The sequence below is a fragment of the Ammospiza caudacuta genome, chromosome 16 (genome assembly GCF_027887145.1).
Source record: "Ammospiza caudacuta isolate bAmmCau1 chromosome 16, bAmmCau1.pri, whole genome shotgun sequence".
NCBI lineage: Eukaryota > Metazoa > Chordata > Aves > Passeriformes > Passerellidae > Ammospiza > Ammospiza caudacuta.
The window spans coordinates 10860996-10886830 of record NC_080608.1 but is presented as its reverse complement, the minus strand read 5'-3'; the positions used below and the strand labels follow the sequence as shown (position 1 = coordinate 10886830).

Sequence of the window (25835 nt, the reverse complement as noted above, 5' to 3'; positions counted from 1 at the left end):
CAGCAATGAAAATGCATTTTATTTACTTCCATTTCATGTTCTCGGCTATCACTTTTGGTGCAGGGGTTTTTAAAGGCATAAGGAGCAGCTAACAAGCGTCCACTGGCCTTTAGTGCTTTTGAAAAACCCCTTTAATATCCCAAATTAAAGCTAAAAAAATTTCTGTGAAAGGTTGAAGGCAAATCTCTCATTGATGTCACCAGGAAGATCTGTAATTGTTCCCTTAATGTACAGTTGCTCTTCCCATCTCCCCCAGTCATCTCCAAACTAAAAGTAGTTCACTATTCCAAACCACACTGTGGGCTTCTACACTCAAATTCCTGCACATGTCGTGTTCATGGAACTTCTTTCAATATCAATGAGAGTTCAGTCCCCAGAATGACTGCAGAAAGCACAAGAATCTGGAAGTGTCCACAAACAATCTACAATGCAGATAGAAAAGTCTTGTTTTACATACGCTGGCAAAAACTAAACAGCTTTCTATCTAGCTCCTACTTGAAGAAGTTTGATATCACTGAAGCTACAAGACAAGCTAACCTCCAAAGCTTATGAAATTATATTAAAATTTATATTTTCTCTGAGGAAATACCCCGAAGTCCTATTTTCTTCAGGTAAACAAGTCAGTATTCCGTCTTCAACTTGTGGAATATCCAGTGCTTGTAGGCATCAACTGTGACCACTGCCAGGCCTGCAAAACATTGACACAGAATACCAGAATAGTGCTTTACCCTCTCACAGCTCTGCAAGGCCACCATCCCCCTCCCAGCACAGAGCCTCTGCTGCCACAGCACCCAAGCCATCTGTTTGTAGTGGAGGAAGGCTGGAATTACCACTCTAGCACAGCTGTATCCACCCCACCAGTGCTGCAGCTCAGCTACCAAACCTTTTTGTGACCCCCTTTGGAAGTTCCCAGGCAAAGGCCTTTGGTTCTGCATGTACAGAGGTCTGTGCACATGCAGCCACTCAGGAATGTTCAGGACATTGGAGTCATTGCTCAGGTGCAGTGGCTCCTCTGGGCTCCTGCTGCTGCCACTCCATCAGGAATGGTGGCAGGTACAGATCCTGCTGCACTCTGCTGCCACTGGGGCTGTGAGGAACTCATCTGAGGAGCCAGCAGGTCTCTGGATCTCTCCCCACTCCTTGGGGTGGTACAAGCACCCTGCCATCCCCTCATCACCAAAGGAGCAGAGCCGTGTGAGAGCAGGGAGTGGATCCCCCAGCAGGGCACCTGAAGCCCTGCCTGGTGCTCAGCTCAGATTGCTGCATTTGGCCTTTAGATTCTGAACAGTGTCCCTGCTGCCCTGCCCATGGCACAGAGCTGGACCTCAATCACCTCTAAAGACTGTTCCAAGCCCAGCCATTCTGTGCTCATCAATCATATCATCCCGATCAACAGACTTTATCAGAGAAACTGTTGGGTTTTGTACTGATTACACAGAGTCTAAGAGGAAATCTGTTTAGACTTCCATGTGCCTTACACACAAACATTTAGAAGAGCAGTTGTTGAATACAGAGCAGTCATGATCTTATTGCAGTGAGTTGAAAAGATGTGCTTTGCTCTGCAAATTCATGCCAGATCAGTTGATTATTTTCTCCTTCCATATGAAAATGTTTATGTGGGTGTTTCTGAATACTTTGGGAATAGCTCACAAAGACAAATTTTACTTCTAGGTAGTACTGGCAGCCTTGCTCAAAACTCAGTCATGATCTCAGCCTTTCACAAAACTTAGGGAGTTTTTCCCCCAGGAAATCTCTCTTCTTTTGTTTTCCCCTCTGGTTTGAAAGAATCTGAGACTGCTTTACAGCAATTCCAAAAAGCAGCTGAATGTTACCACTATATGTCAGCAGCAATGAATATGAGTGACAGAGAGGCTGCTAATGCTTATGAAATGTGGGTCAGGCTGAGACTGAGCCACTGATTTTTCTTGATCACTAAAATATTTGGTGCAACTTCATAGATTCATCGGTAGACATTCTGGGTAACACACTGAAGTTACTGATACTGGGGGAACCTGAAACTCAGACAAGAATATTTTTGGTTTTTAGTCGACAAAACAAAATTCCTGCCTTTAATTTAACTGCATGGTGCTTTCCATGAGGTTAAGGCAACCAGGGAGCAGAGGACACACAGTCTTCTGTCAGACTTGTCCCATTTCAAACTGTAGCCAGTGACATCTTTCCAGTCACCACCAACATCCTCTCTTAACACACTGTAGCTGAGTGAGTTTTGGAAGCAAAGTTCCCAAACTGAACTTGTGCCCATAAGGGCACAAGAACTTTCTTGAGACCCCTAAAAGGTTTTCCAGCCCCAAGGCTCTGCAGGCAGGGCTGCCTTGCTGTGACACACAGGATGTGCATGCTGTGACTGAGGAGCTGCTGCTGGCTGTGTTTGTGTCAGTGCTGCTGCTGCACCCAGGTGAGTATGGGAGCGCTCCCTAAAGCTTCTGGGGAGGATGGATTTGGGGAAGAAGGGAATAAGGCAAAAAACCCCATGTGTGTAACTGCACAGCTTGAGAGAGACCTTGCCAGAGCATGAACCCAATAATTTGGCCTGTTCTCATGGGGACAAATGTGATTAATTAAGAGTTTTGCAGCTCAGTCACGGCTTGGCCAGTGAATTCAGGAATTTTTTTGGATTACAGAACAGGTGGCAGAGAAATCCTCATCTGACCCCAAATTGGAACTGTTCCCAAGTGTCAATTCATCAATATTTTAGTTTTAAAACATCATAATCAAGACATTGGCACATGCTTTGTTTTATTCCCATGGGGAGTCACCTCTTCTGTATGCACTGCTCCTGACACTTCCTGTATATATAATGGTGATGAATTTATTTCTGTATGGATTTTTCGCCTGTGTATTTAAAAATCAGATGGTTTCTTTTAATGGCAAGCAACTTTCTGATGTGTTTTCTTTTCAGGAAACCAATAGATAAAATATTTAGATGAGCTTTTGTCTTCTGTAATTTCATAAATTCAGAATTTGAAATCCTTAAGCAAACCAGCAAAACGTGGGAGGTTTCAGCAATTTAAGACATCCCATGCAACAATGCAAAGTAAAATGACACCTGTAGTTCTAAGAATTTTACAGTAACCACTATCCTGGGTAAAGTTTTGGTTTTGCACTCAGCCAAATATGGCAGGTCTTGGGCAAGAATGCAAGAACTCACACATTGTAATGCACAACTGATTAAAATAAGTAATAAAAATTATTTGAACTATTAAGATGCCTTGAAGTTTCCAGCTTTCTCATAATGGTAAATAACTCCCCTGGCCTGTCAATATAATTTGTGCATTATAAAGGTGAATGCTGGTTCAATGCTGCCCTCTAGAGGAGACTTTTTAAAATAGAAGCAAATTTTATGCAAATTTTGTGCTATGTCTCTTAATTAACAGCACACCTGACTTTTGTGTAACTACAGTTTGAACAGATACTTGTAAAACCAGGAGTGCGTGGATAGAATTTTTTTTTCCTAATCTGGTATTTCTTTCTTGGGAAATACAACAGTAATCTCACGTTTTTTCAGTCCCAGATATCTGTTGGGACAGATATCTGTAAATTATCTGTTCCCCAGCTAATTTACAGCATTTTGCACATATAATCTACCTATAGTAGGTTTCCTGACACATTTCTAATTTTAAAATTTTGAGCATGGAAGCTCTGAATTATTTTCTTTGTAGGCAACAGATTTCTCTCTAAGATATGCAAAATATTAATAACTGTAAATTATTGAGATATAAAAATTTACATGTCCCCAAACCATTCATCCTGGACAAACAGTGCAGGTATGTGGCTGAATTCAGCTCAGTGAGTTTGGTTCCACTGTAATCCAGCAGAGAAAGGAGTGTCCAGAGGTGGAAAGAACCTCAGTATTGCTTTGTTTAATTTGAAATTCCTGCTTTTTACCTGTTCAGGGCAGGCTGACATGCTGAGCAGCACAGCCAGCCTTGCAGAGGTTTAACCAGGAGATTTTCAAGTGAGAAGTTACACATATGGGTAATTTCAAAAGGCCTGTGACACTCTGACTTGCCAAGGCAATCACTGTGGCACACACTGAACCTGGCACCTTTACAGGACAGAGTTTATGTAAGCACATTTCTTGACCCTTTGCAATAGTGGGTTGGTTTTTGTGTTTTTTTTTTAACAAAAAGGAAGGGGCAGAGAGAAACTGGTCACTCTAGTGAGTCCAGTCTCAGTGTCACTGCAGTCACCTGCCTTTTAACCATGTCCCTGGCACTGCACTGGACCTGACCATAATTACTGTTTGAAATACTCCAGAGCTCCACCTGGGGGATCTATGACAGACTGAAGCAAACCAGTGAGTAAAAAAATAATTCCTAAACTTTATTTTCCCTGCTGATAATTTATATTTGTAAGCTAAAAATTGCTTTTAGTACTTTCACATGCCCAGGTGAACTACTGCAACTTTGCCATATGCTTGTGTCCATCAGATGGCACAGCACAAGGGATGTGTGGCTGTTGTGTAACCTGCAGCTGAACTGAGTGCTGAAAATCTGTCACTTAGATATGAATGGAGGAAGGACTCAATAGATGATATTATTGTATACTACTGTAGGGAGCCTGGGAGAAACCACAGCAAGGCTGGGAAACACGAGTTTTCCATGCATAAGAAGTTGAATTATTGACAAGAGAGTGGAGTAAGAAATACATTAGTAATATTTGTGGTTTTCCTGTGACTTAGGACAAAAAATTAATTCCTTTTTTGTTAAGTTCTGCTAGAAGTTGCCTTCAAGAGTGGTTTCATGGAAGAGTCAGCTCACTTCTGTGTCAGCTCACTTGTATGGTTTCTTACATAACTTAGATATTAATGAACAGAAACTTTAAAAGGAGTTGACCTATGTATCTGTAAATGACATTGATCCCATCTGCTGCTTTTTATTATAATGTTAAACACTGTATTTAAAAAGTTCATTTTACAGGAATTTATGAAGTGTAGGTGAGTGCTTATCAAACTTGTATTTCTGCAATTACATTAAAAAATTAAAGTCTGGTTTTGCAAAGCAAAAGCACCCATTGTATCCACTGAACTTGTAAATTTAGCAGGAAAGGTCCTAAGCTACCATCAGTGCAAATGAGAGCTGGAGTCTGTTGTGTTTGCTGATTTGTTTTATAAACAGTTTCATAACAGCATTTTGAGTTTCAGTTTGGGTTTCTTTTTCTGCTATCTTAAAAACAATCAAAAATATTGAATATGAAGAATGTTCAGCACAAATACCACAGCCAAAACTGAAATTACTGCATTACATGACTTTGGACATAGAAATGATACAAAACTGATGTGTACAACAGCCTTTGAGAAACTGTACCTGCTGATACCTCAAATCTGTGTACAGTTTAGAAAAATAATCCAACATGTGCCTTATCTGTCCATGCTTGTTTTTAAATTATGTCAATAGAACTTAATCCTCCACCATGTTATGCAAGTGTCCCTTATTTACTTGAGTGGTTGCATCACGCCAGGGAGGCTGCTCAGAGGAGAAAGGGCTGTTTGTGTGTTTGCAGCTTGCCAAAAATGAGTTTTGAATGTATTTACATGATATTTTATACAAAACTGGCTAAATCTCTGTATATGACCTTTGAAAAGAAATATATAGCTATTAAAATTACAGAAAATGTACTTAACATCTCCATTTGCAAACTTTTTGTGACTTTTGATCATGTATGTGCCACGAAAAGTATTCTATTTACTCTTCTTTGGGGAACAACTACTTTAAAAATGAAGGCATTAATAACAGTATTTCTTATCCATTGTTTTAACATGTTAAAATGGTATTAATTAGTACTGCATCATGTATTTCTAGTTTAAAGCTGTAATGGACAATGCATTACCTTGAGACCTAAAAAAACTTTTTTTCTTGTGCTTTTTTTAATAAAAGCAAAGACTCAATTTTATAAAATGGTCTCTCTGTACAGATTACTTTTACAATTGTGTGAATATGTATAATGAACTCTGCATTTGTAACCAAGAGCAAACTTTCCAAATTGTAAATGTTCAGGTTGTTATTATAAATAGCTAGTAAATATCTTAACCAGACAAGAGTTCAAATAAAGATTAACAGCCATTATTAACTTTTTCTCCACTGTCTTTTGTTCCTTAAAACCTGACCTTTATGAAACAATATAGTTAGACTAAGTTCAATCTAACTTTAAGCATACAGCAATTTGGTTTTGCATTCTCCATATTGCACAAAATTTAAACTGCTCCTGTGTTCATCAAGTAATTGCAGCTAGAGATAATTATTGGTGGCTATATCTAGTGAGCAAAGTCTGCCAAGTGTAGTTTTTAAATTATCAGTTCTATTTTTCTAGAGTTTTTAAAAGCTATTTGTCAGTTTAAACCAAAAAGAATGTGAACATGTATTTGAAAGGGAAAAAAAAGTGTCATTTTCTAGAATCAAGCTGGAAAAGTTGATGAACTTGGTTATGGGATACACCTAGCAGAAATTAATCCATCAAAGAACCTCCTTTCTGGTTCTTTATCCTATTTTTATTTAGGTAATTCCAGTCAAACAGGAATGGAAGAAAGATCATTCTAATCTGATTGACAGCATTTCCTCTTTTAATCCTAACTATTACCTGCTTTAGGATTGGCTCTGAAGGAGTCAGTCAGGTGTCTCCTTATCCGCCACCAACCAAACACAGGGCTACAACACGTAAAAGGCTGGGTCTACTTCTTCTTTAACAGTGATGTGGAAGAATTATTTAACTTCTACCACTTTGGCTACCCGCTTAAAAATTTCCAACTAGAAACTTCCTCAATGTGTATTTCAAACAAAGAGCACTATAGCAGTACTGATGATCCTGAAGAGCCCGAGGTGAGTGGGGTGTGGGGCTGGATGAACCCGAGCAGGGTAAAGCCCTGGGGTGTGCGGTTTAAGGGCGAGCTGCCAGCAGCCCTGCAGGGCCCCAGGGCCACAGCCTGTCCCCATCTGTCCCCACTGCTGCCTGGGAGAGAAGCGCTGCGCTGCCCGCCGGGTCCCTGGGTGAGCTCCAGCCCCGCTCCGGGCGCACGCAGGACCCGCCCCGTGCTCCGGGAGCGGCCGGGGCTGCGCTGGGCGCACAGCGGGGCAGTGCCCGTGTCCCTGCTCTGGGCTCCGGGGCTGCGCTGGGCGCACAGCGGGGCAGTGCCCGTGTCCCTGCTCTGGGCTCCGGGGCTGCGCTGGGCGCACAGCGGGGCAGTGCCCGTGTCCCTGCTCCGGGAGCGGCCGGGGCTGCGCTGGGCGCACAGCGGGGCAGTGCCCGTGTCCCTGCCGGGGCTGCTCTGGGCGCTCCGGCCGGGCACTGCCCGTGGCCCTGCTCCCGGTGCCTGGCTCTCCGGCCGGGCAGTGCCCGCGTTCCTTCTCCGCCGCTGCCGCTCCTCCCCTCCCCTCCGGCCCGGCCCCCGCAGGAGGCGGCCGCTCCCTCCTTCCCTCCCTTCCTTTCCCTCGCTCCGCTGCCGGCCCGCGGGCGGCTCGGCGGCCATGCGGGCGGTAGAGCCGCGCTCCCGGCAGCAGACCCTGGCCCTGCGGCGGCAGCTCGTCGGGTGAGTGCTGCGGGAGCGGGGCCGGAGCCGGGACCGGGCGGGCGCTGCCGCCAGACGTGGCCGGGAGCGGGGCCGAGGCGCGGGCCCCGCCCGGCGGCAGCGCCATCGCGCCCGGGCTGGAGGCAGCGGCAGCGCCGGAGCGCCGCGCCCGCACAGCCCGGTGCGCTGCTGTAATTAACAGGAATTAGCCTTTCTTAAGGAGGGGGATTACGAAACTGCGCTGTAAAACCCGTATGATACCGAGGGCGCCTGCTTAGAGACTAAAGTGCTTAGAAAGCGGTTTCTAAGGAGGAGGCACGGCTGGGGCTGAGGCCGTGCTGGGCCAGGCAAGATTCTGGCTCAGCCACTATTATAGCCCGTCTTTCAGGAAACTAATTATACCAAAAGCGTGATGGAATTAACAACAAACGTCTGTTCTCTTTGACAGAATGAGGGACAAGACTCAGTTCTAAACTTCTCCTTACCGGTGGTGTTTCAAGCAGCCTAAAGAAAGTCTTAATTCTATAGACGATCACCAATTATGGCAACACAACTCTTTTATTTAACTGAGGGAATATTTTCGTACCATATATATTCAAATCCAAGGCTACTTTTATGTGCTGTATAATTACAAAAGTTGGGCTGAAAGTAAAAGCTGAAATTAGAATTATGCCAGTTACATGCACCTGAAAAATATTACACTGGGTATCAAATCTTTTTCCAATTGATTTGCCCTTCCACGGGCAACAGAGACCCAGCCTCTGCAAGCACTTTCTCAGCATCTTTTGAACAGTTAGGAGAAGCTTAGAAAAACTCCCAACTGTTTTGCCAGCTCACAGAGAAAGTATCAAAATACCTGCTGGGAGGGATAAGATAATGAAGCACTTTCTTACTTCACCATTGTCCTTTGTCATCCATTTGACAATGGCTTTGTATTTAGCGTCAAATTATTTCTGAATAAGCCATCTTTTACTAAATGAAGTGTGGAAGTTTGGCATTCCCCTTCAGTCTCAAATCTCTGCAACTCCTACTTAGGCAGATGTGTTTCCATTTTACTTGTTTGGCAATTCATTTAAAAAGTGAAACAAAACAAATGCACTTAAGTAAAGCCAGCCTAATAAAATAACTCAGTGTTCTAGCTATGGTTAGTGAAGCTGTAGCAATCACCTGCAGCAAACTATCTGGAAAATCAGAACCTTGGCAGGATTAGCAAGAACATAGTAAGAATCATAAAAAGAACATAGCACAAGGTAAGAGACACTACAGAACAAAAAGGGCAGACAGCACAGACAGTAAGGAATTGCAGTTAAGACAGGATGAAACTATAGAGGTGAGTCCTACTGCTTTGGCTAGACCCTTGAGTAGGATTTTCAGGTTTGGAGTGAGCTCTTTTCCTTTTAATCTAAGAAAAACTGAGTACAAGGCCTTTAGTTTAGGGGCCAAAAGCAGGGTAACTGTGCCAGCAAACAGGAGAAATGTTTTTTACCAGTAGGATAAACTAAACTCACTAAGATATTTTGCTTTCTGATGCTTCTCATAGCTCTTCCTGCAAGCTGTTTTTTCCTCATGATCCAGTGAAGATCACGAAGGCCAAGGGCCAGTATATGTATGATGAGAATGGGAGACAGTACCTTGACTGCATAAACAATGTGGCTCATGGTAAGCTAAAGTCATGGCACTGGATGTTATTTGATGCTGTTTTTTTAAGCAGAACAAAGAACAAGCAGTACTTTTACTGTGTTTGCACTGTGCTGGGGGAGGGGGTGTTTAATTGGAAAAGTGGAAGGAAACTTTCTTGAGCGTGTAGTTTGGGGAATTGCAGTGTTCTTGAATTTGGGTGTGTGAATGTGCTTTCCAGACTTGCTTCCTGTCCTGTCTTCCTAGAAATGTGTCTAAAACATAGAGATTTTTTTCCATGGAAACTCAAGTAAAGCACCTCACTGTAAAATGAGTAAGTGACATTTTGATGGTTTTATAAAAGTTACTGGTAAGTGTACAGTCACAAAACCACTGTGTGCTCAGTGTGGTGCCTTAATTGTGTATAATTAAGCGACTGCTGCTTTCTTACAGGATTTGAAATCTCTCTAACCTAACCCCTACCCCAGGGCTAGTAATTCTTAGATATTAAATCTTACCTGCACCTTCTCAAACTCCTGAACTGTGGCAATGTCTAAATCCAAGCATCAAATCAGACACTATTTGTTTTAGCAGATCAATTTCCAGTACTAACTACAAACCTTATATACAGTAGGAGGCAATTTCAAACCTTCTGAGGAGCACAGAAATGTTTTTACAAGATTTTTAAGGCCCTACTGATAATACCTCTGTACCATTAGAGAAATGTAAGTGTTAATCTACCATGTGCATGAACACCATGGGTAATGTGAAGAACTCTCAAAGCACTCTCCACATTCTCTTGCAGTTGGACACTGTCACCCTGATGTAGTAAAGGCAGCCCATGAACAGAATCAGTTGTTAAATACAAATTCTCGTTACCTTCATGACAACATGGTTGATTATGCAGAGAGACTTTCAAAAACACTACCTGAGAAATTATGCATCTTCTATTTTTTGAATTCTGGGTAAGTTGGATACATTAAAATTGATAGAGGGGCTTTACTAGGTATATACAGACAAGGACACTCTTATCAACAACCAGTTTCTGGTGTGGATGTCTAGATACTGATAAAAACATGGGTCTGGTTCTGCAGGCTCTCAACCTGGGAACTAAACTTGTGCTTTATTTAAGAAGAGTTTTATTCTATTTGTAAGACCTTGGACCTCAAAACAGTAATGTAAATATTTGCTGTATTAGTTTCTTGTCTGATTTGTCTTCTCACTTGACAGTTATTCTCAAAATTAAATGTACCAATGCATTGCTTCTGTTGGGGGCGGGGATGGACATATTCTTAAGCAAACTTCTTCTGGAAGAAAAAAAAAGAAAAGCCAAATTGTTTCTCAGAAAGTAGTTCCTGTACTCAGTTATTCCTGTGCTCTGGCTTTTTAAGATGGATTCTGTTCTGATGAACAGTCCTACCTAGTGAGTGCTGATTACTGAGGAATTTATGCATAATATGCAGCAAGTTCTGTCTGTTCTCTGCACACACAAAGAGCAGTGCAAGGGAAGTTAGCTTTCAAAACTCAAGATATCCACAATGAAACAATTGCTGAATTTTTCCATTGTAGGTCTGAAGCCAACGACCTTGCCCTGAGACTGGCACGGCAGTACACAAAACACCAGGATGTGATTGTTTTAGACCAGTGAGTACATGGGCATTTTGGGGGTACAAGGCTCAGTTTTGGTCAGAGCATTTCTGAAATCTTCCTGTAGTAGAAAGACTGTAACCAGGAAGCTGAGGGAAATAATTTTCCCCTCTGTTGAGTGTTTGCCAGCCCAGCCCTGAGAGCTGTGGTTGGGCTCTCCAGTCAGTACTGGACAGCTGTTGCACACTGCAAGGAGGGGCCATCAGTGACCTGCAGTGAGAGGGGCTGGGTTTGTTCTGCTACAAGGGACAGCCTGATAGATCTCACTGCAGCTACAACTGTCTCATGGAAGGAGCAAAAGCATGGGAGCCAGCTGTGAAGATGTATGGTGACAGGAAAAACTACCTCAGATGTAAGTTCAAACCTGAGGAATTTTGATAAGACATAGGAAAAAATGTCTTTCACCATTAATGGAGTCAAGTATTAGAACAGGATGCCTACAATCACTGGAAACTCCATTGCTGGAAGATATTCAGAAATAGGCCCTTCCCATTCTGCAATCTTGTGATACTGCTCAGGTCTTCCCTGCTGTGATTCCAGTCACCAGTGGCAAGTCCTGTCCCTCTGCATCCTTTATATGAAAAAAAAAATCCAAGTAGTACTAAGCTTATTGATAGAAAAGAAATTGCAGAGCTGTTCTCAGCTAAAGTTAGTGAATTTCCTACCAGCTGGTGATAGCAGCTGGCTACTTTGTACTATTTGGAATGCTAATACTAAAGAACTCTTGATACTGAGGAAATTACTGTTTAGTTCTGCCAATTGTTTTTTAAGTGCTTACCATGGACATCTGACATCTTTGATTGACATAAGCCCATATAAATTCAGAAATCTAGAAGGACAAAAGGAATGGGTCCACGTGGTATGTACCTCAACCTATACCTATCAATTACTTGTCAATTGAGTGAAGTTGTTTTTATGTTATATTGAATGTAGGATATTATTTCTTTGCATAGGCTCCTGTTCCAGACACATACAGAGGACTTTATAGAGAAGACCATGAAGATCCAGTAACAGCCTATGCTGATGAAGTAAAAAATATTATTGAGCATGCACGGAAGAGAGGCAGAAAGGTAAGATATCATTTCCTTAACTGTTTGTCTTGCCTTAGAAATGAATGTGCCTGATTGTAAGTACAATTCACACTTACTAAACTAAGTGGGATGGACTTGTCAAAAAGTAAAGGTCACATTAATAATCAAAAACCATCTAAGGACAAAGAGCTTGCTCCACAACTTTCTGTATTGTGTTCAAATATTATATGCTGTGTTTTAGATTGCTGCATTTTTTGTTGAATCTCTACCAAGTGTTGGTGGTCAAATCATTCCCCCAGCAGGATATTTTCAGAAGGTTGCAGAGTAAGTGGTCATTCATTATCTTTTTTAACTTAACATATTTGGTAAATAGATAATTCTCTGCCTGCTGTATATTACAAAGCTTGACAGGTAGGAAATTACCCAAACCTTCATGTTAGAATGTGAACTTTGTATATGGCAAAGATTGCTTATAAACACACAGTATGCAGTATAGCCTTGTATGTGTTTGTTTCCTCAAAGTTTGCAAAGTAACACTTTCTGCATGCTCCTAAACAATAAATGCAATAAATGTGTTCTCTTTCCTTTAAAGAGACAATAAAATCTGTTTTCTTACAGGCATGTGCACAAGGCAGGAGGTGTATTTATTGCTGATGAAATTCAAGTTGGCTTTGGCAGGGTTGGCAAGCACTTCTGGGCATTCCAGCTTCAGGGAGAGGATTTTATACCTGATATTGTCACTATGGGGAAGCCAGTAGGAAATGGGCACCCACTTGCTTGTGTAGCAACAGCAAAAGAAATTGCAGAAGCTTTTGCGGCCACAGGAGTGGAGTATTTTAATACAGTAAGTAAACAGCTGCCCACTTCTGTAAAGGAGCCTAAGGATTAAATCAGATACTCATGGTGTGTTTTTATTGGTATTTACCACACAGTAACTAAAGAGGAACTGTGTCACTGTACTATTTCTGTTTCTAGCCTGTGACTATGTATTGGCTCCATCTGATCAAAGTAATAATGTGCTCCTTGTATCACTGAGGCTACACTTTCAGTGACATGATTTCATCTTTCTTCCCTTTCCATGGCTGTGTGTTCCTTTCCTGGGCTCAGTTTGGTGGGAACCCTGTTTCATGTGCCATTGGATTAGCTGTGTTGGATGTAATTGAGAAGGAACACCTTCAGGCTCATGCCACAGAGGTAGGCAGCTTCTTGATGAAGACACTCAAGGAGCAGCAAATCAAGCATCCCATCATTGGTGATGTCAGGTATCAGTGCCTTATTTACATTTTTGGCAGCTTTCTCTTGGTTCACTCAGTCCAATCCAACAGATGTTGTTTTGAGAAATTAATTAAATTTTGCGTTTTCAGTGAAAATAGCCTCCTGTACAACTAAGTAAAACTAACTTGAGCTTATCTGAAGTCTCATATACTTTGCCACTCTGGGCCACTACTGTTTTATCAATTTATTAGCTGCTAAAACTGTTGAACTGCTTCAACTGCTACTGTTCAAACTGCTGTTTGAAGTCAAAGTTCAAGTGCACAGGGTACAGAAGTGATGAGCTAGATAGAAAACCTACTTAACATCCTGTCCTGCTCTGCCAGGGTGAGCAGACAGAAGTCTCTATTACCACATTTCTTCAGAACAGCAAAACTTTTTTCTAACAGTAGCCAAACATCAGGTAACTCTCATGCAGTAAAGGTCTGGTGTTAAAAAACCTTTTTTTTTTAGTTCACTTGTACTTCCTGCCTCTGACACTGACTCTGACAGACTGAGTGCTTTTATTTCTTTTACAGAGGTTGTGGCTTATTCATTGGAGTGGACTTAATCAAGGACCAAGCAGAAAGGACTCCAGCCACAGCAGAAGCAGAGGAACTAATAACAAGGTACAGGACTTGCTAAAACACAACCAGCTGGCCAAAAGTGAAACCAGTCAGTGTAGAAAGTGTGACATCCTGCAGGCTGGTTTTGCAAGTTTTCCTGAGCTACATGCAGAGGAAAATGTAATTCTTCATTACTGTTCTTTCCAGACTTAAGGAAAAATATATTCTACTGAGTACAGATGGACCAGGAAGAAATGTGCTGAAATTCAAGCCCCCGATGTGTTTTAATATGGAGGATGCAAAATTTGTTGTGGAGACAATTGACCAAATACTAACAGGTAAAAAATGATCAAAACCCTCAAAAATAGTGGGTGGTTCTAAACTTTCTTGAAGACAATGCTGAGCTACTGAGCCAGATTTTCACAAATGCTAAAATGGAGCAAAGATGGTAAATGCTGGGCGCACAGCCTTCCCTTCCCAGTTATTCTGTGAAGTTCTCCAACAAAACTACTTCCTCTGCAGATGCATGTGCTTTTTAAAATAGCTTTGCTCTGGCTGAGGTTTGAGTGTTTACCTTATCCAAACAAGCACAATTTGTAAAATATGTCCTGTTCCTGAAAGCTGTAATCTATGTGCTTTTGCCACTTAGCTTTTTATACAACTTCTACAAACTTAGCATTAAGAAATGTGTAAATTATGTCACAAAGTCATGGCTTTTCTAAGTTGTTTCTTATTCTCTCTTTAGATATGGAAAAAGAATGTCTGAGTGAAAAGAAAACAACTGTTTGTTCCACCTGAGCAGGTATTTACCTACAGCCACCCAGTACTATTTAAAAGCCAACTTCTAAACATAACTTCAGAAGTACTTTCAGAATAAAGCTTCCTCAGAGATGCTTTTACTCAAAGTTTGCAGGAATTTCTGGGAATCTCCAGGCATGGACCACACTTGTGTACATCCAGCATTCACAACTGCCCTCCATCAGTCTGACCCTCCCAGCAGCACTGTGTGCATCACTTGTTGTAAGCAAGGGCCAACATGTCCCAGACATGACTGTCTCTAGAGCATGCAAATGACTGCACATCCACACAAACAGAGCTTTTCTGCTTGCTGCTCAGTGCCTTCAGGCTCTACCTGCATAAACACTTCTTTCTCAGCAGATCTCCCCTTAAGTGTCATTTCAGGTTCACAGCTGGCATCTCATCCTTCGGGATCCATTCACCCCTAGACTCAAAAGTTTGTGGGTATCAGAGTAAGATTGGTCTTGTTAGTCTTCAAAGCCTTGTTATGTCTTCATCTGTTGAGGTCCCTCAGTAGGTTGCCAAGAGAACATCTAGCTGCAACTCGGTTTGCTGCACACCCATGAGCACAGTGTAACTCACAGTTAACACCTTGGTAACAACACCCTTTGTACACTTGGTACTTCTCCAATCTTCTCTGACTAAAAGACACCCACATGTTTGGTAGAACTCTGGATAGCTGGGCAGCAGTGCACCTAACGTGGTCATTGTGAGCACTGTAATCACTGGTGACCTCAACCACCAGGAGATCCACAGTGCTATGGCCCTGAGCTAAGGAGAAATATGGTTTTAGTTCAATGTATATTAGTATAGCAGGCACAAGAGAAATGTGTTAATATTTTATTTAGCAAGTTAATGGAAAGACATACAGCTGTTTATACTACTTATTCTTAGGAAGAGAAAGATTACTGAACAGTGCCAGTGCAAATTAGAGGCCTAATGACTTAATGTACTTATCTGTGATCTAAACTAAGCAAGAAAAATGCCTTTATTTTCTACAGAAAACCAAGAATGCAAAAAGCCTCTTACTAAGTATAGTACTAGTAAGACACTTACATATAATGTAAGCGAAAGTGAGGCAATGAAGTAATTTTTTTAATGATAATTTTACAAAAAAACCCATAACATTATTTTCTTTCCATAGGTTTCAAACAATGTTCAAGATCTACTACTAAGAAACATTATTCTACTATAATAATGCACATTTAATCTTCATCCTAGCATGTCTTAGACCAGATAAGTCACCTCTGATTTTTCTGTTTTCATTTATCTTGTTTTTAGTAAAAGCTCTAGGAGAAATAAATTTTACAAGAGCTTGTCTCAACTCTGGCAGTGTGGAATTAGCTTTTATTTAAAACTGCATATCTAAAACTGATTCTAAAGGAGGATTTTTCTAATGGCCACTACAAAATACATTTGCTAAATTTGTGTACTTTCAGGTTATGACTTTTTCAAATCAGGATGAGCCAATGGGTGTTCTGATATTTTCAAGTCTTCAGCTATCTTTGCAAACACCATTCCAGGTGCCAGTACACCCAGTCCTTCCCAGGACTCTGTTGAGTTTCAGCAGCCAGTGTCAGAACAAGGTCCCTAAGTAGCACTGTATTCAACAAACACTCTCAAGCCACCAGTTAAAGTCAAAAACTTCAGTTCCAAATTCCTGACATCAAACACATGAGGGACAGACAGCTGAGGGCTACAGCTCCCAAACCACTTCTTACAAACACAGTCTGTCCTCGAGAAATACCCAAGTAGGATTAGTAAATTAAGAGGAGTTTACAGCCATAAGCAACAACCTTGTGTACAAGCCTTCACTTTCACCAGGCAGTTCTTTGTATCACAAACTTTTCATGCAAAGAAGAAAGGGAAAAGCCAGCTCTGCATTAAAGTACCAGTATCCTCAGTTCCTGCCTAAGGCCACATCACCTGGTAAGGAAGCATTACCTGAGCACCTACTTACAAAGACCAGCACAACAACACCAGCTGACAAACTCCTGCTAGGACACTACCAGCCACAAGGCCTGCAGCACTATGGCCCTGCTACCATGCAGGTTTCCCACTGGAGGGCCAAGTGCTTGCTAGAAAAATATTCTGCTACCCCTTATTTCACAGAAAAAAAATATTCAAAGTATGTAATAAAGTATTTAAATTTTAAATCTTGAGACAGGAATACTTCTAAATACTGTACTCATTTGTTTCAGTGATCTGCTGGTTTTTTATTTGCATTAAGTTGGGCTGGAGGTTACATGGTCCAGCTGTAAAATTGCCAACTATAAGATTTAAAATCTGATTTTTTTTTTCAATACTGAAGACTTACACCTAACACCAGAAGAGTCTTACAGACTTCTAAATTTACAAGCTAGTTTTTCTTTTCAAGGACAACCAGCAGGGAGCAGCAGATTATAGTCCATGCAGAAATAGCAGCATCCCTTGATAAAAAAACTGCAAAGGTCACTAGTAACATGTGTTTGTTTCTTGTCTTAGTTACTTGGTTTGATTCCACTTGCAGGTGTTACTTGTTCAAAGAGAATTTGTTACAAGAAAAAAAATATTGCCAGATTTTAGCTTTAAAAGGAGATTACAATCAAATTGATCACTGCAACAAAGATTAGAAGTTTACTTTGTGCAGTAGAGCTTACTACTTATAGTCTGCAACAAGACAGGCAAATCACATGACAGTTATTGCCTTAAAATAGCAGTAAACTAACAGTAAAGTCAAAAAAGGAGAGTATTTCTAGCTGGTCACATCTCTAGAGAAAGAGATGTTTTTTCCACCCACAATTGCAGTGGAAGTTCCTTTAGCCTTTTCTATTATACAAAAAGGCTGCAAAAATTCAGACTTTGCATTGGTAATTGAATGTCTGTCCAACCTGCCTGTCAAGGCAGGTATATACAGCCTATTAACAACTTGCAGACAAGTCTCAGACTCAAGACAGTGAAATATGGAGGAAGTGCAGCCAGCTTCTTGCACACCTCTCAGCTCCCTCCTGCAATGCTGTCCAGACTCCCAAGCCCTGACACCTGCAGCTCTGGCTCCTCCTAGCAGAGCCCAAAGCAGACACCAGTGCAGTCACTCTGAGCCTCTGTGCCTGCCTAGAGCAGAGCCACCACCTCACCAGCACAGCCCCACCACAGCTGGGGCTCCTCACCTGAGCTCTCCTCCACAACCTCCAGGCACAAGTGACAGCAGGTTTGAGCTGCCACTTAAACTGCAAGTGAGCATGACTACCAACACAGCCTTCTAGTTTTAAGATTAAAAACATTTAAGCACAACTCTTAATCTATCAAGGTACTGCCATGAACTAAGTTCTGGGAACAGGATACTGGTGTTTTACTAACACATGAGCTGAAGAATGGCACAAGACACTAGATTACGCCTTTTTTATTTCAAAAGCTAGGATAGCTCCAATATCCATGTCATGGTGAATCAGAACACATGTAAAATACCTTACAATACATTAGATTCCAAAAAGGTACCAAAAAGTACAGTAAAATTAACACTTCCATTACAGGAAATGTATGACACAAAAACAATACAAAATAAAAAGGTGGAAAGTGACACTGGTTCCCTAAGATGCATCTCATTCTGTACAACTGGAGTAATGCAGAGTCCATAGTTAACTCCAAGAGGCAGTCCCTAGATGCAGAGCTGCAGCTTTAAGCAGACCCTCAAAATCAGTTTCAGTTTAACCTATTAATAAAATCATTAATTAATATCTTCAGCAATGCTGAAAATTACACACCACACTGTCTAGACAACTAGTTATTGGTAAGTAATAAACATGTAAAACATTTCCAGGGAGCTCTTCCAAGTAAGATGCACATTTAACAGGCCATAGAAATTTATTGTAAAGTTAAATTTGGTACAGAACTGAAGTATCCATCTACAGCATTGTATACAAAACCTATGCAGTCATTTTCCAAAAGAGACCATGCCACTGCATACCTGAATAAGTTTGATCAATATGGCTTGTAGTTATTCTGATGACCACCACGTCTTGGTGTCTTCCCATAATTTGCACTGCCTTGACCTATGAACAAGAGAACAAATGCATTAAACTGCTAATTAGTTATGCTTGCTTATACCCAATACAGTTCTCTTTACTTACTGTAATCATAGCCTGGTCCATATCCATAATACCCATATCCTGAATAATCATAGCCTCCATAGCCACCATAACCTTGCTGATAGCCGTATCCTTGATTCCCATAACCCTGGTTCCAGTAATTGCCATAACCTTGATTCCAATTTTGACTTTGAGCTATAGAAGGGAAAACCATCCACAAAATCCCATTTTAGTACACACAACTTATTTAGAATGTGTCCATACTAAAGTAGTGTGTGTGGTACTTACCGCCGCCTCTTCCACCTCTGCCTCTTCCTCCATAGCTACCTCTTCCTCCTCCACTACTGAACTGTTGCTGCTGGTACACTTCTTTTGGCTGTGCTACCTTAATCTCACACTGCAAATAAAAAACAAGGAAGAGTCTGTCAAGTGTCTCAGAGCAGCATTGCCCCACCTGAGCACCTGGAGAAGCCAGAGGTTCCTCTGGAGGCAAAGGATGTGTACGTGCTGTGCTGCTGGTCAGGTGAGCAGCACTAATGCAGGGACATCTGATTTACTGTGCCACCTGGGCAAAGGTGAGTCCCTGCCAGCCTTTCCTAGAGGCCACTGCTGGCAGGGCATTTTATCCTGCCTATTCCCTACCATCAGTTGCACCATGAAGAGGTGCTGAGGCCACCTCTCCTGCAGGAGCCACAAGGCTGCCCTGTCACCTGGCACAAGCTCCAGGACAAGGCTGTTGCTGTCAGACTGCTTCACCTGACCTGCACTGAATGAACAGGATTCTGAGAAATGCACAAAAAGAAGTTCTCCTGGCAGCCATTGTACACACTACATACTGTGTGTGTGGATGGACTGGACCACACCCCTACCAACACCTGAAATCACCATTCATCAAATACTAACAGGTAAAAGCAACCAGAACTGACATTTCCAAAACAAGGTTCCCAGGCTGCAGTTCAAGCTGTCAGCCAAGTGCCAGGTTCCTGGATCTGTGCACAGTCCAAGACTAAAGCTACTGTGCTGCAAAAGGAACAGCACCTGAGCAAGCCTGGCTTGGAGTTCTTTACCACAGGACCTTTAAGGTAATCTGCTTTTTATTATCTATGGCTAAAACACAAAAACAAGTCATACATACGATACAGGGATTTCTCAGCTCTCTTGGCATTTAGGCATTCATCTCTCCTGCAAACAAACTTCACTTCTAACCAGTGACTTCCCCACTGCATTAGGTTTGCCAAAATTTGTTCTGTATTGCGTCAAGACCAGTTTTAAACCAAATCCAAGTCAGTGTCAGACAGTATAACCCAGTGTAATGAACTCTGAAGTTATGTGGTCAGCACAGGCCTCAGCAAGGGAACAGGGACACCTCGAGCCAGTACACCTCATTTGCCTCCAGTCTCTCTACAGTTGTTGATCCATGAGTCTCTCTCCATGAGCAGTCAGCTGGTCAGAGCACCTCACACCACCCTTACAGCAGCTCCCATAACCAGCTGACCCAGCATAAATTTCCTCAAGTATACATTCACTCCCTGGATCCTTGTAGTGGGTTTACATGATAAGGTTTTAGTAGCAGGGGGGCTGCAGAGGGGCTCCAGAGAGAAGAAAGCAGAAGCTGTCCCCCAGCAGACAAAGCCACTTTCAGCCAGGTGCTTGCAAAATTAGGCATCTGCAAGGCTTTAGTTTATGCAAGTGCTCTGTGCTGAAAATAGGCATCTACCTGCTGGAATGGCTTACCCTGCTACACAAACCAATTTCTCCACATCTATTTAATGAATGCAATTAGATACTTAAGATACAAAAGGCCCTAAAATCCAGCAATGAAAGCCACAAGTATTGTCAAAGAGCTTTGGTAGCCTCTGTGATAAAACTTAGGGCAAAACACTGCTATGGTAAAATTCAAGCTGTCCTTATTGCAAATTCAGTACTTTGACACAAGGGGTCTACAAAAGCCTTTTCAGGTTACAGATGTAGAGGTATAATCCTTGGACAAAGAGTTACAAGTCAGAGTTTGTACCTTGCTTCCACTGACGTTATGGAATTTCTTCTCCAAAACCTTCTTCACTGGATCCTCTTCCTTGAAAGTGATGAACACAAAGCCCCTCCTTTTGTTGGTCTTTGGATCCATTGGCAGTTCAATTGCTTCAATCTGAAGATGTGAAATACTATTTTCAGACTCATGCTTTAGATGAACAGTCAAATGCACAGAAACTGGGACAGCAAAACTGTAAATTTTCTCTTTACGCATATTATGCGACACCAAAATTGCAAGCTTCTCTATGCTAACAGTGGCTTTCAGATCCAAGATTTCCATTTTACCACTCTTCAAACTGGTGTTAACATCAGCTAAAATGCTTTGAGTTAAAGACAAGAGTCTCTAACTAGCAATGGAAGCACCTAGTGCAGGAAGTGCCACCTTTGCTCTCAAGGTGGGAAACTTCTGGATGTTACAGAAGGGTTGATACATCTGAAGTTAACTTACTCTGAAACTTGCAAATTATTAATAAACTACACAGCAACTGGAGACTATACTTTCTGAGTTCACAAAGATACCATTACACACCTCTCCAAACTCTCCAAAGTATTCCCTGATTTTCTCTTCTGTAGCTTCTGGATTTAGCCCACCAACAAATATTTTCTTCACTGGATCCTTTTTCATTGCCATGGCCTTCTTGGGATCAATTAGTCGTCCATCTAGTCTGTGTTCTTTCTGTTCCAGAACCTAAAAGACAATTTGGTATGATTAACTCAAGTTGAAAACTTTCCCCTAGAAGTTAAAGATCTAAAATATTTTGCTCAAATTCACCTTTTCAACACTCCCAGGTTCTTTGAAGAGAATAAATCCAAAGCCTCTGGATCTTCCTGTGTTAGGGTCCATCTTTATCGTACAGTCGGTTACCTCACCAAATTTGGTGAAATAATCTTTCAAGTCTTTTTTGCTTGTATCCCAACTGAGGCCACCAACAAACATCTTCCTGAAATTTCAAGGAGAGAAGAGCTATTCAGATTCAGGAAGCACTGAGAGCAGGCCATGCAGTAAGAGGCTCAGTGGTACACACCTCAGCAGCATTGTCAGAACAGGACTGTCTGTTCCCAGTGCAACACCTGCACCTTGTCAAAAGCTGCTGATATTACAGAGTGCACAAGGGTGGGCTTCTCCCCCTCTTTTTGAGGGAATGCCACAATGCACCCTGCCATTGTTTAGGGTAATACAAAAATTAATAATAGCCTGAAATATTCCTTGCCAGTAACTTTTGTTCCTAATGAAAGTATTCTATAATTTGCAAGAAAGCAGTATTGATTATCAAGTCCTGCCAACTCGGATTTTGCAAAGAACTTAGGATCATTCCTACTGCTCTGAAAACATTCAGCAAAGAATAAGGTATCAAAAGCAAAGTAGTTGAGCTCTCTTAGGTTTTGGTTAAAGAGCTGTGAAAATTTTAGACCGGGTATCTGTGACCTCCAATAACATTCACATACAACAGATGGGACTTTGGACCTGCCTTAACTACTGTGTTGTGCACTGCTTCCTGCTTAGTTACTGACTCTAGGCTAGTTCTGTCTTCATCTGTACTACAGGAGTCTCTCCATCCTCAGTTTTAATTCCAAGTGGGCGGATACAGTTCTTCCCTGCCCACTTTCCCATACAAAATACCCTCTGAAGGAGGATATCTAGCTCAAAGAACTAAATTCAAGGCACAATACAGAAGTGAAGCTAACAAACAAAACAGTGATAGCAGGCAATAAGGCATTTTTCAAATTCTTTACTTCAAATGAAAACATTAATAACATGGCTGCATTTTCTATTTTCATAGTTTCCAAGGTAACAAACTAAGCTTTTAAAAGCATTCAAGCCTTTTTATCTAACTATAGACTTAAGCAGTTCAAGTTGTCATTACTCTTGCTTGGAGGTAACCTAGATTGACACTGGAAGGTAGCAGCACTTCAGAAATGAAACTATGCTTAGTTAAAATTGGCTTTTGGTGTTTATGTGTAACTTTGCAACAACGGGCATCTGTTTATGTACAAGAGGCAATTGGGGGGGGTTTCCCTTTTTTATTGAACTGGGTGAAACCATCCCCTTTATCTGCTGAAGTTTTCTCAGCAGAGCAAGCCGTGCACTGTCGGTGAGTGCAGCAGGAAGCACCGGGCCCCCATACAGCGTGTGCTTCCTGCAGCCATTACAGCAGAGCCCTGGAGGAACGGCCTAGGGAACTTACTCACCCTTTCGACACCAGGGCAGAGAAAGGGGCTTGGGGATTCCTTCCCATCCCAACAGCTGCCTGTGGCTGCTCTAACCTGTACGGACTGACAGCACACCCTGTCATCGCTGACCACACTCACAGAACAATCAAGATATGGGGGATGACAGGAATTTGTCTGGAGGCAGCTTTGGCTGCTCTATGGCACTGCCACATGCTAGACTCACCTCTCACCACAGCACTATGTGTTACACTTTGCAATTTGCAGTGCTTTGTTTTGCAACTGGAAAAACCGATACCTAATTTAAATAACACAGTAGTTAAAACTTTTGAACCTTTGAAACTGAGACAAAAAAAAAACGGTATTTGGATTTCCCTTCATAGGTCACAAACTGGACAACTGCACCCTTAACACGAAGTCATATTTCCCTCCTGAGTGCATTTGTGCAGCTAAACTGAAGCTTATTTTAGCTCATAACAAAACACTGTAAAATCAGTGCCTTGGACAGCACTACATTTTTCACATACGTCAATCCCTCTGAATAAGTGCTTTTCTAAGAAGTTTCATACCGATTTGGGGCTGAAGCTTGTCACCTCCTGTTTATGAAAGGAAAATACATCACCCTTTTTTCAGCACAAAATACTAGAAACGTTAAAAAAAAAATTCGTACAGAGCTAAAAGCCTGATTCACAATCCTTGTAGTGTGTGCAAAGAGTACATCCGGCCTCAGCTCGTGGGAAGCTTGTGCAAGTGTTATTCGTTCCTTTATAGTTAAAAATCTATTGCACTGGCTTCAGCGCTCTGTTTAACCGAAGGGATCTGACCCTCTGGTTCAGAGCTCAGCGGTAACAAAGGGAGTCCCAATTAAATACTTGGGGTAGCCCGAATAATAAAGAACTGCTTGAGAAATAGCCAGGTAATATTCGTGTCATTTACGCGTGTTATGAACAGACCAACTACGATAGGAAAGAAATTCCTCTTGTATACACAAGAATTCCACCACCAAAGCACAGCGAAACAAACTACACTGAGTCCTCCAGAAATCCCTTGCAAGACTTAAGGCAGTTTCTGACAATGCTGCAAAGTAGCACACCAAAATAGCTCTTACCGATTTAAACACACCGCGCATTATCTCAATCGTGCTGGTTTTCCTTTTACTTCCCTTAAAAAATACTTAGGTTATCAACGCCGCCTTCCAAGGCCAGGATTATTTTTTACGTGCTTTACACAAAACATTCACATTTCCACCGACGCCAGCGGCGATGGGCCACGCGATCCCCGCAAAGTTTGAGCCAGCCCCCCTCCCCCAACAGAAAGCAACTCCTTCCATCCGCCCCTTTCGCTAAAGAGGGAAAGGATGAAGAAAACGCGGGAGAGGTAAATCCCCTTCCATTTTACAGCGTGAGACGGCAACAGCCCCGCTCGGCGCCCCTCCCCCAGCCGCCACATGGCGCCAACAAAAGGCAGCGCCAGAACAAAGGAAGCGCTGGTGCTGCAGGGCCCCGGCTCGGCGGGGCCGCTCCCGCCGCCCTCCCGAGCGGGGCCGGGGGCGCTGCCGCCGCAGGGCCGCGCCGGGCCCGGCGCTCCGCACATGGCGCCCGCGCTTACCCCGCGTCCTCCTCGTTCTTGCTGGCGTTGATCTGATCGCCCTCGGCCCCATTCTGGCTGGCGGCCGTGCCCGCTGTTCCCGCCGCCGGGCCGGCTCCCGCCGCCGCCGCCGTCGCCGCTCCCGCTGCTCCTGCCGCTCCCGCCGCCGCAGCGGCCGCGCCGGTCTCGGCCTGCTGCTCCCCGGCGCTCTCGGCCGCTTCGTGCCCGTTCTGGGTGGCGCCCGCCGCCAGCTGCTGCTCCGCTTCCGACATGGTGCCCCGTCCGCAGAGGCAGAGGGTCGAGAGACGCCTGCGAGAGACGAGCGCGGGTCAGCGCGGCGGCTCCTCCCCGGCCGGGCCGGTCTGATCCGGTCCGCTCACACCCCTCCCCCTTCCCGCCGCCGCCATCCCGCTCGTACTCACTTTTAAAATCCGCTCCCGATAAAACCCGGGCTGACCGAAGTCTAATTAAAACCTCCCCGGCACTGGCGCTGGAGCCGATCCCGCTCCCCGCGGCTGCTCCGCACCGGCCCCACGGCCACCGCCGCCTCCCCCTCAGACACGTACTCGGGCCCGCGCCCGCGACGCGTGGCCGCCTTTATACCGCCGGAGCCTGCGCCACACCGCAACAAGGCGCGTCCTGATTAGGTGTCGCCGCCTGTCACTCAGGAGAGTCTGCTCTCGCTGCTGGCTGCCCTGCCGCGGTGGGCGGGGCCATGCGGGGAGAGGCGGGCGAGGCGCGACCGGGAGTTGCCGGCGGGGCCGGGCGGGATCGGGAATCGGGGCCGCGCTCGGGAATCGGGATTGGGGCCGCGCTCCCAGCAAGGTGCGGGTTGGGCCGCGGCGGAGCGGGCCCGCGGTTCCGCACGGAGGGTCCGGCTGCGGCCGGAGCGCTGGGATGTGCTCCGAGTGCCGGCCCGAGGTGTGTTACGGGCCCTGAGTCAGTTACTCCAGGAGCGGAGGTTTGCTTGATGATTCCAGCTCTGCTGGTTTTGCAACCGAGCGGAGCCAGAGTTTGTTGTTTTTAAACTTAGCTTTGGATATTACATAACTCGGGGCTGGAGCGCTGAGCACGTGCCCGGGCCTTAATTCCTTTTGCCCAAGGATATGTCAGCCTGGTTGGCTGAGTTATGGGTGAGGAGTCCTGGAGACAACTGCTCCCTGTAACCAGACATTATTGTATGGTATACAGCTCATAATGTCCTGTTTGCCCACGCCAAAGGGGCAGATTTTGCCTTCTAGATGTACAGGTAAAGTTTACACATCTTTAAATAAAACTGAAAGTTAAGCCCTTTGCTTGTGGGCAAAAAGTAACAATTATTACCCAACTTCGTGCAGTAATGAGTGCACACGTTAATGCTCCACCCTCTGTCAAGTATGGCTTGTGGCTCAATTTAATCTGCTGTTAAAACTCAGGAGTGCCCACAGCCACTTGTGAATTGAAACAGTGGAGAAACATTTTAAGTGATCTGGTCTGGCTCATGAACTGTCCTTCAGCTGAGCTGCTTTTAGAACAGTTTTTATCCTAAAACTGTAGACCAGAATTCATC

At 43.4% G+C, this 25835-nt stretch overlaps 2 protein-coding genes across 6 annotated transcripts; one reads left to right on the top strand and one right to left on the bottom strand.

The window, feature by feature from the left end:
* On the bottom strand, positions 1-24933 carry HNRNPAB (heterogeneous nuclear ribonucleoprotein A/B). 4 transcript variants are annotated; one of them, XM_058815163.1, is made up of 9 exons: positions 24709-24933; positions 24308-24595; positions 21303-21471; positions 21060-21218; positions 20514-20645; positions 18788-18896; positions 18542-18694; positions 18379-18463; positions 1-688 (listed from the first exon to the last, which is right to left on the bottom strand). In XM_058815163.1, the coding sequence occupies exons 2-8, from the start codon at positions 24556-24558 to the stop codon at positions 18393-18395; spliced, it is 1044 nt and encodes a 347-aa protein (XP_058671146.1). In that variant the 5' UTR covers positions 24559-24595; positions 24709-24933; the 3' UTR covers positions 1-688; positions 18379-18392. The 4 variants fall into 4 exon arrangements, with proteins under 4 accessions (XP_058671146.1, XP_058671149.1, XP_058671147.1 ...); XM_058815164.1 differs by lacking the exon at positions 1-688 and adding an exon at positions 15276-18123; XM_058815166.1 differs by lacking the exon at positions 18542-18694.
* LOC131564642 (5-phosphohydroxy-L-lysine phospho-lyase-like) lies at positions 7444-15756 on the top strand. Of its 2 annotated transcripts, none has more exons than XM_058815162.1 (13): positions 7444-7543; positions 9063-9181; positions 9945-10104; positions 10709-10783; positions 11558-11645; positions 11740-11856; positions 12059-12141; positions 12436-12661; positions 12925-13079; positions 13608-13697; positions 13842-13972; positions 14380-14436; positions 14541-15756. In XM_058815162.1, exons 1-12 carry the CDS (start codon positions 7482-7484, stop codon positions 14430-14432), a joined length of 1359 nt encoding a protein of 452 aa, XP_058671145.1. In that variant the 5' UTR covers positions 7444-7481; the 3' UTR covers positions 14433-14436; positions 14541-15756. The 2 variants fall into 2 exon arrangements, with proteins under 2 accessions (XP_058671145.1, XP_058671144.1); XM_058815161.1 differs by having other exon boundaries at positions 7445-7543; positions 15577-15756.
* Positions 24934-25835: the final 902 nt, after the last annotated feature.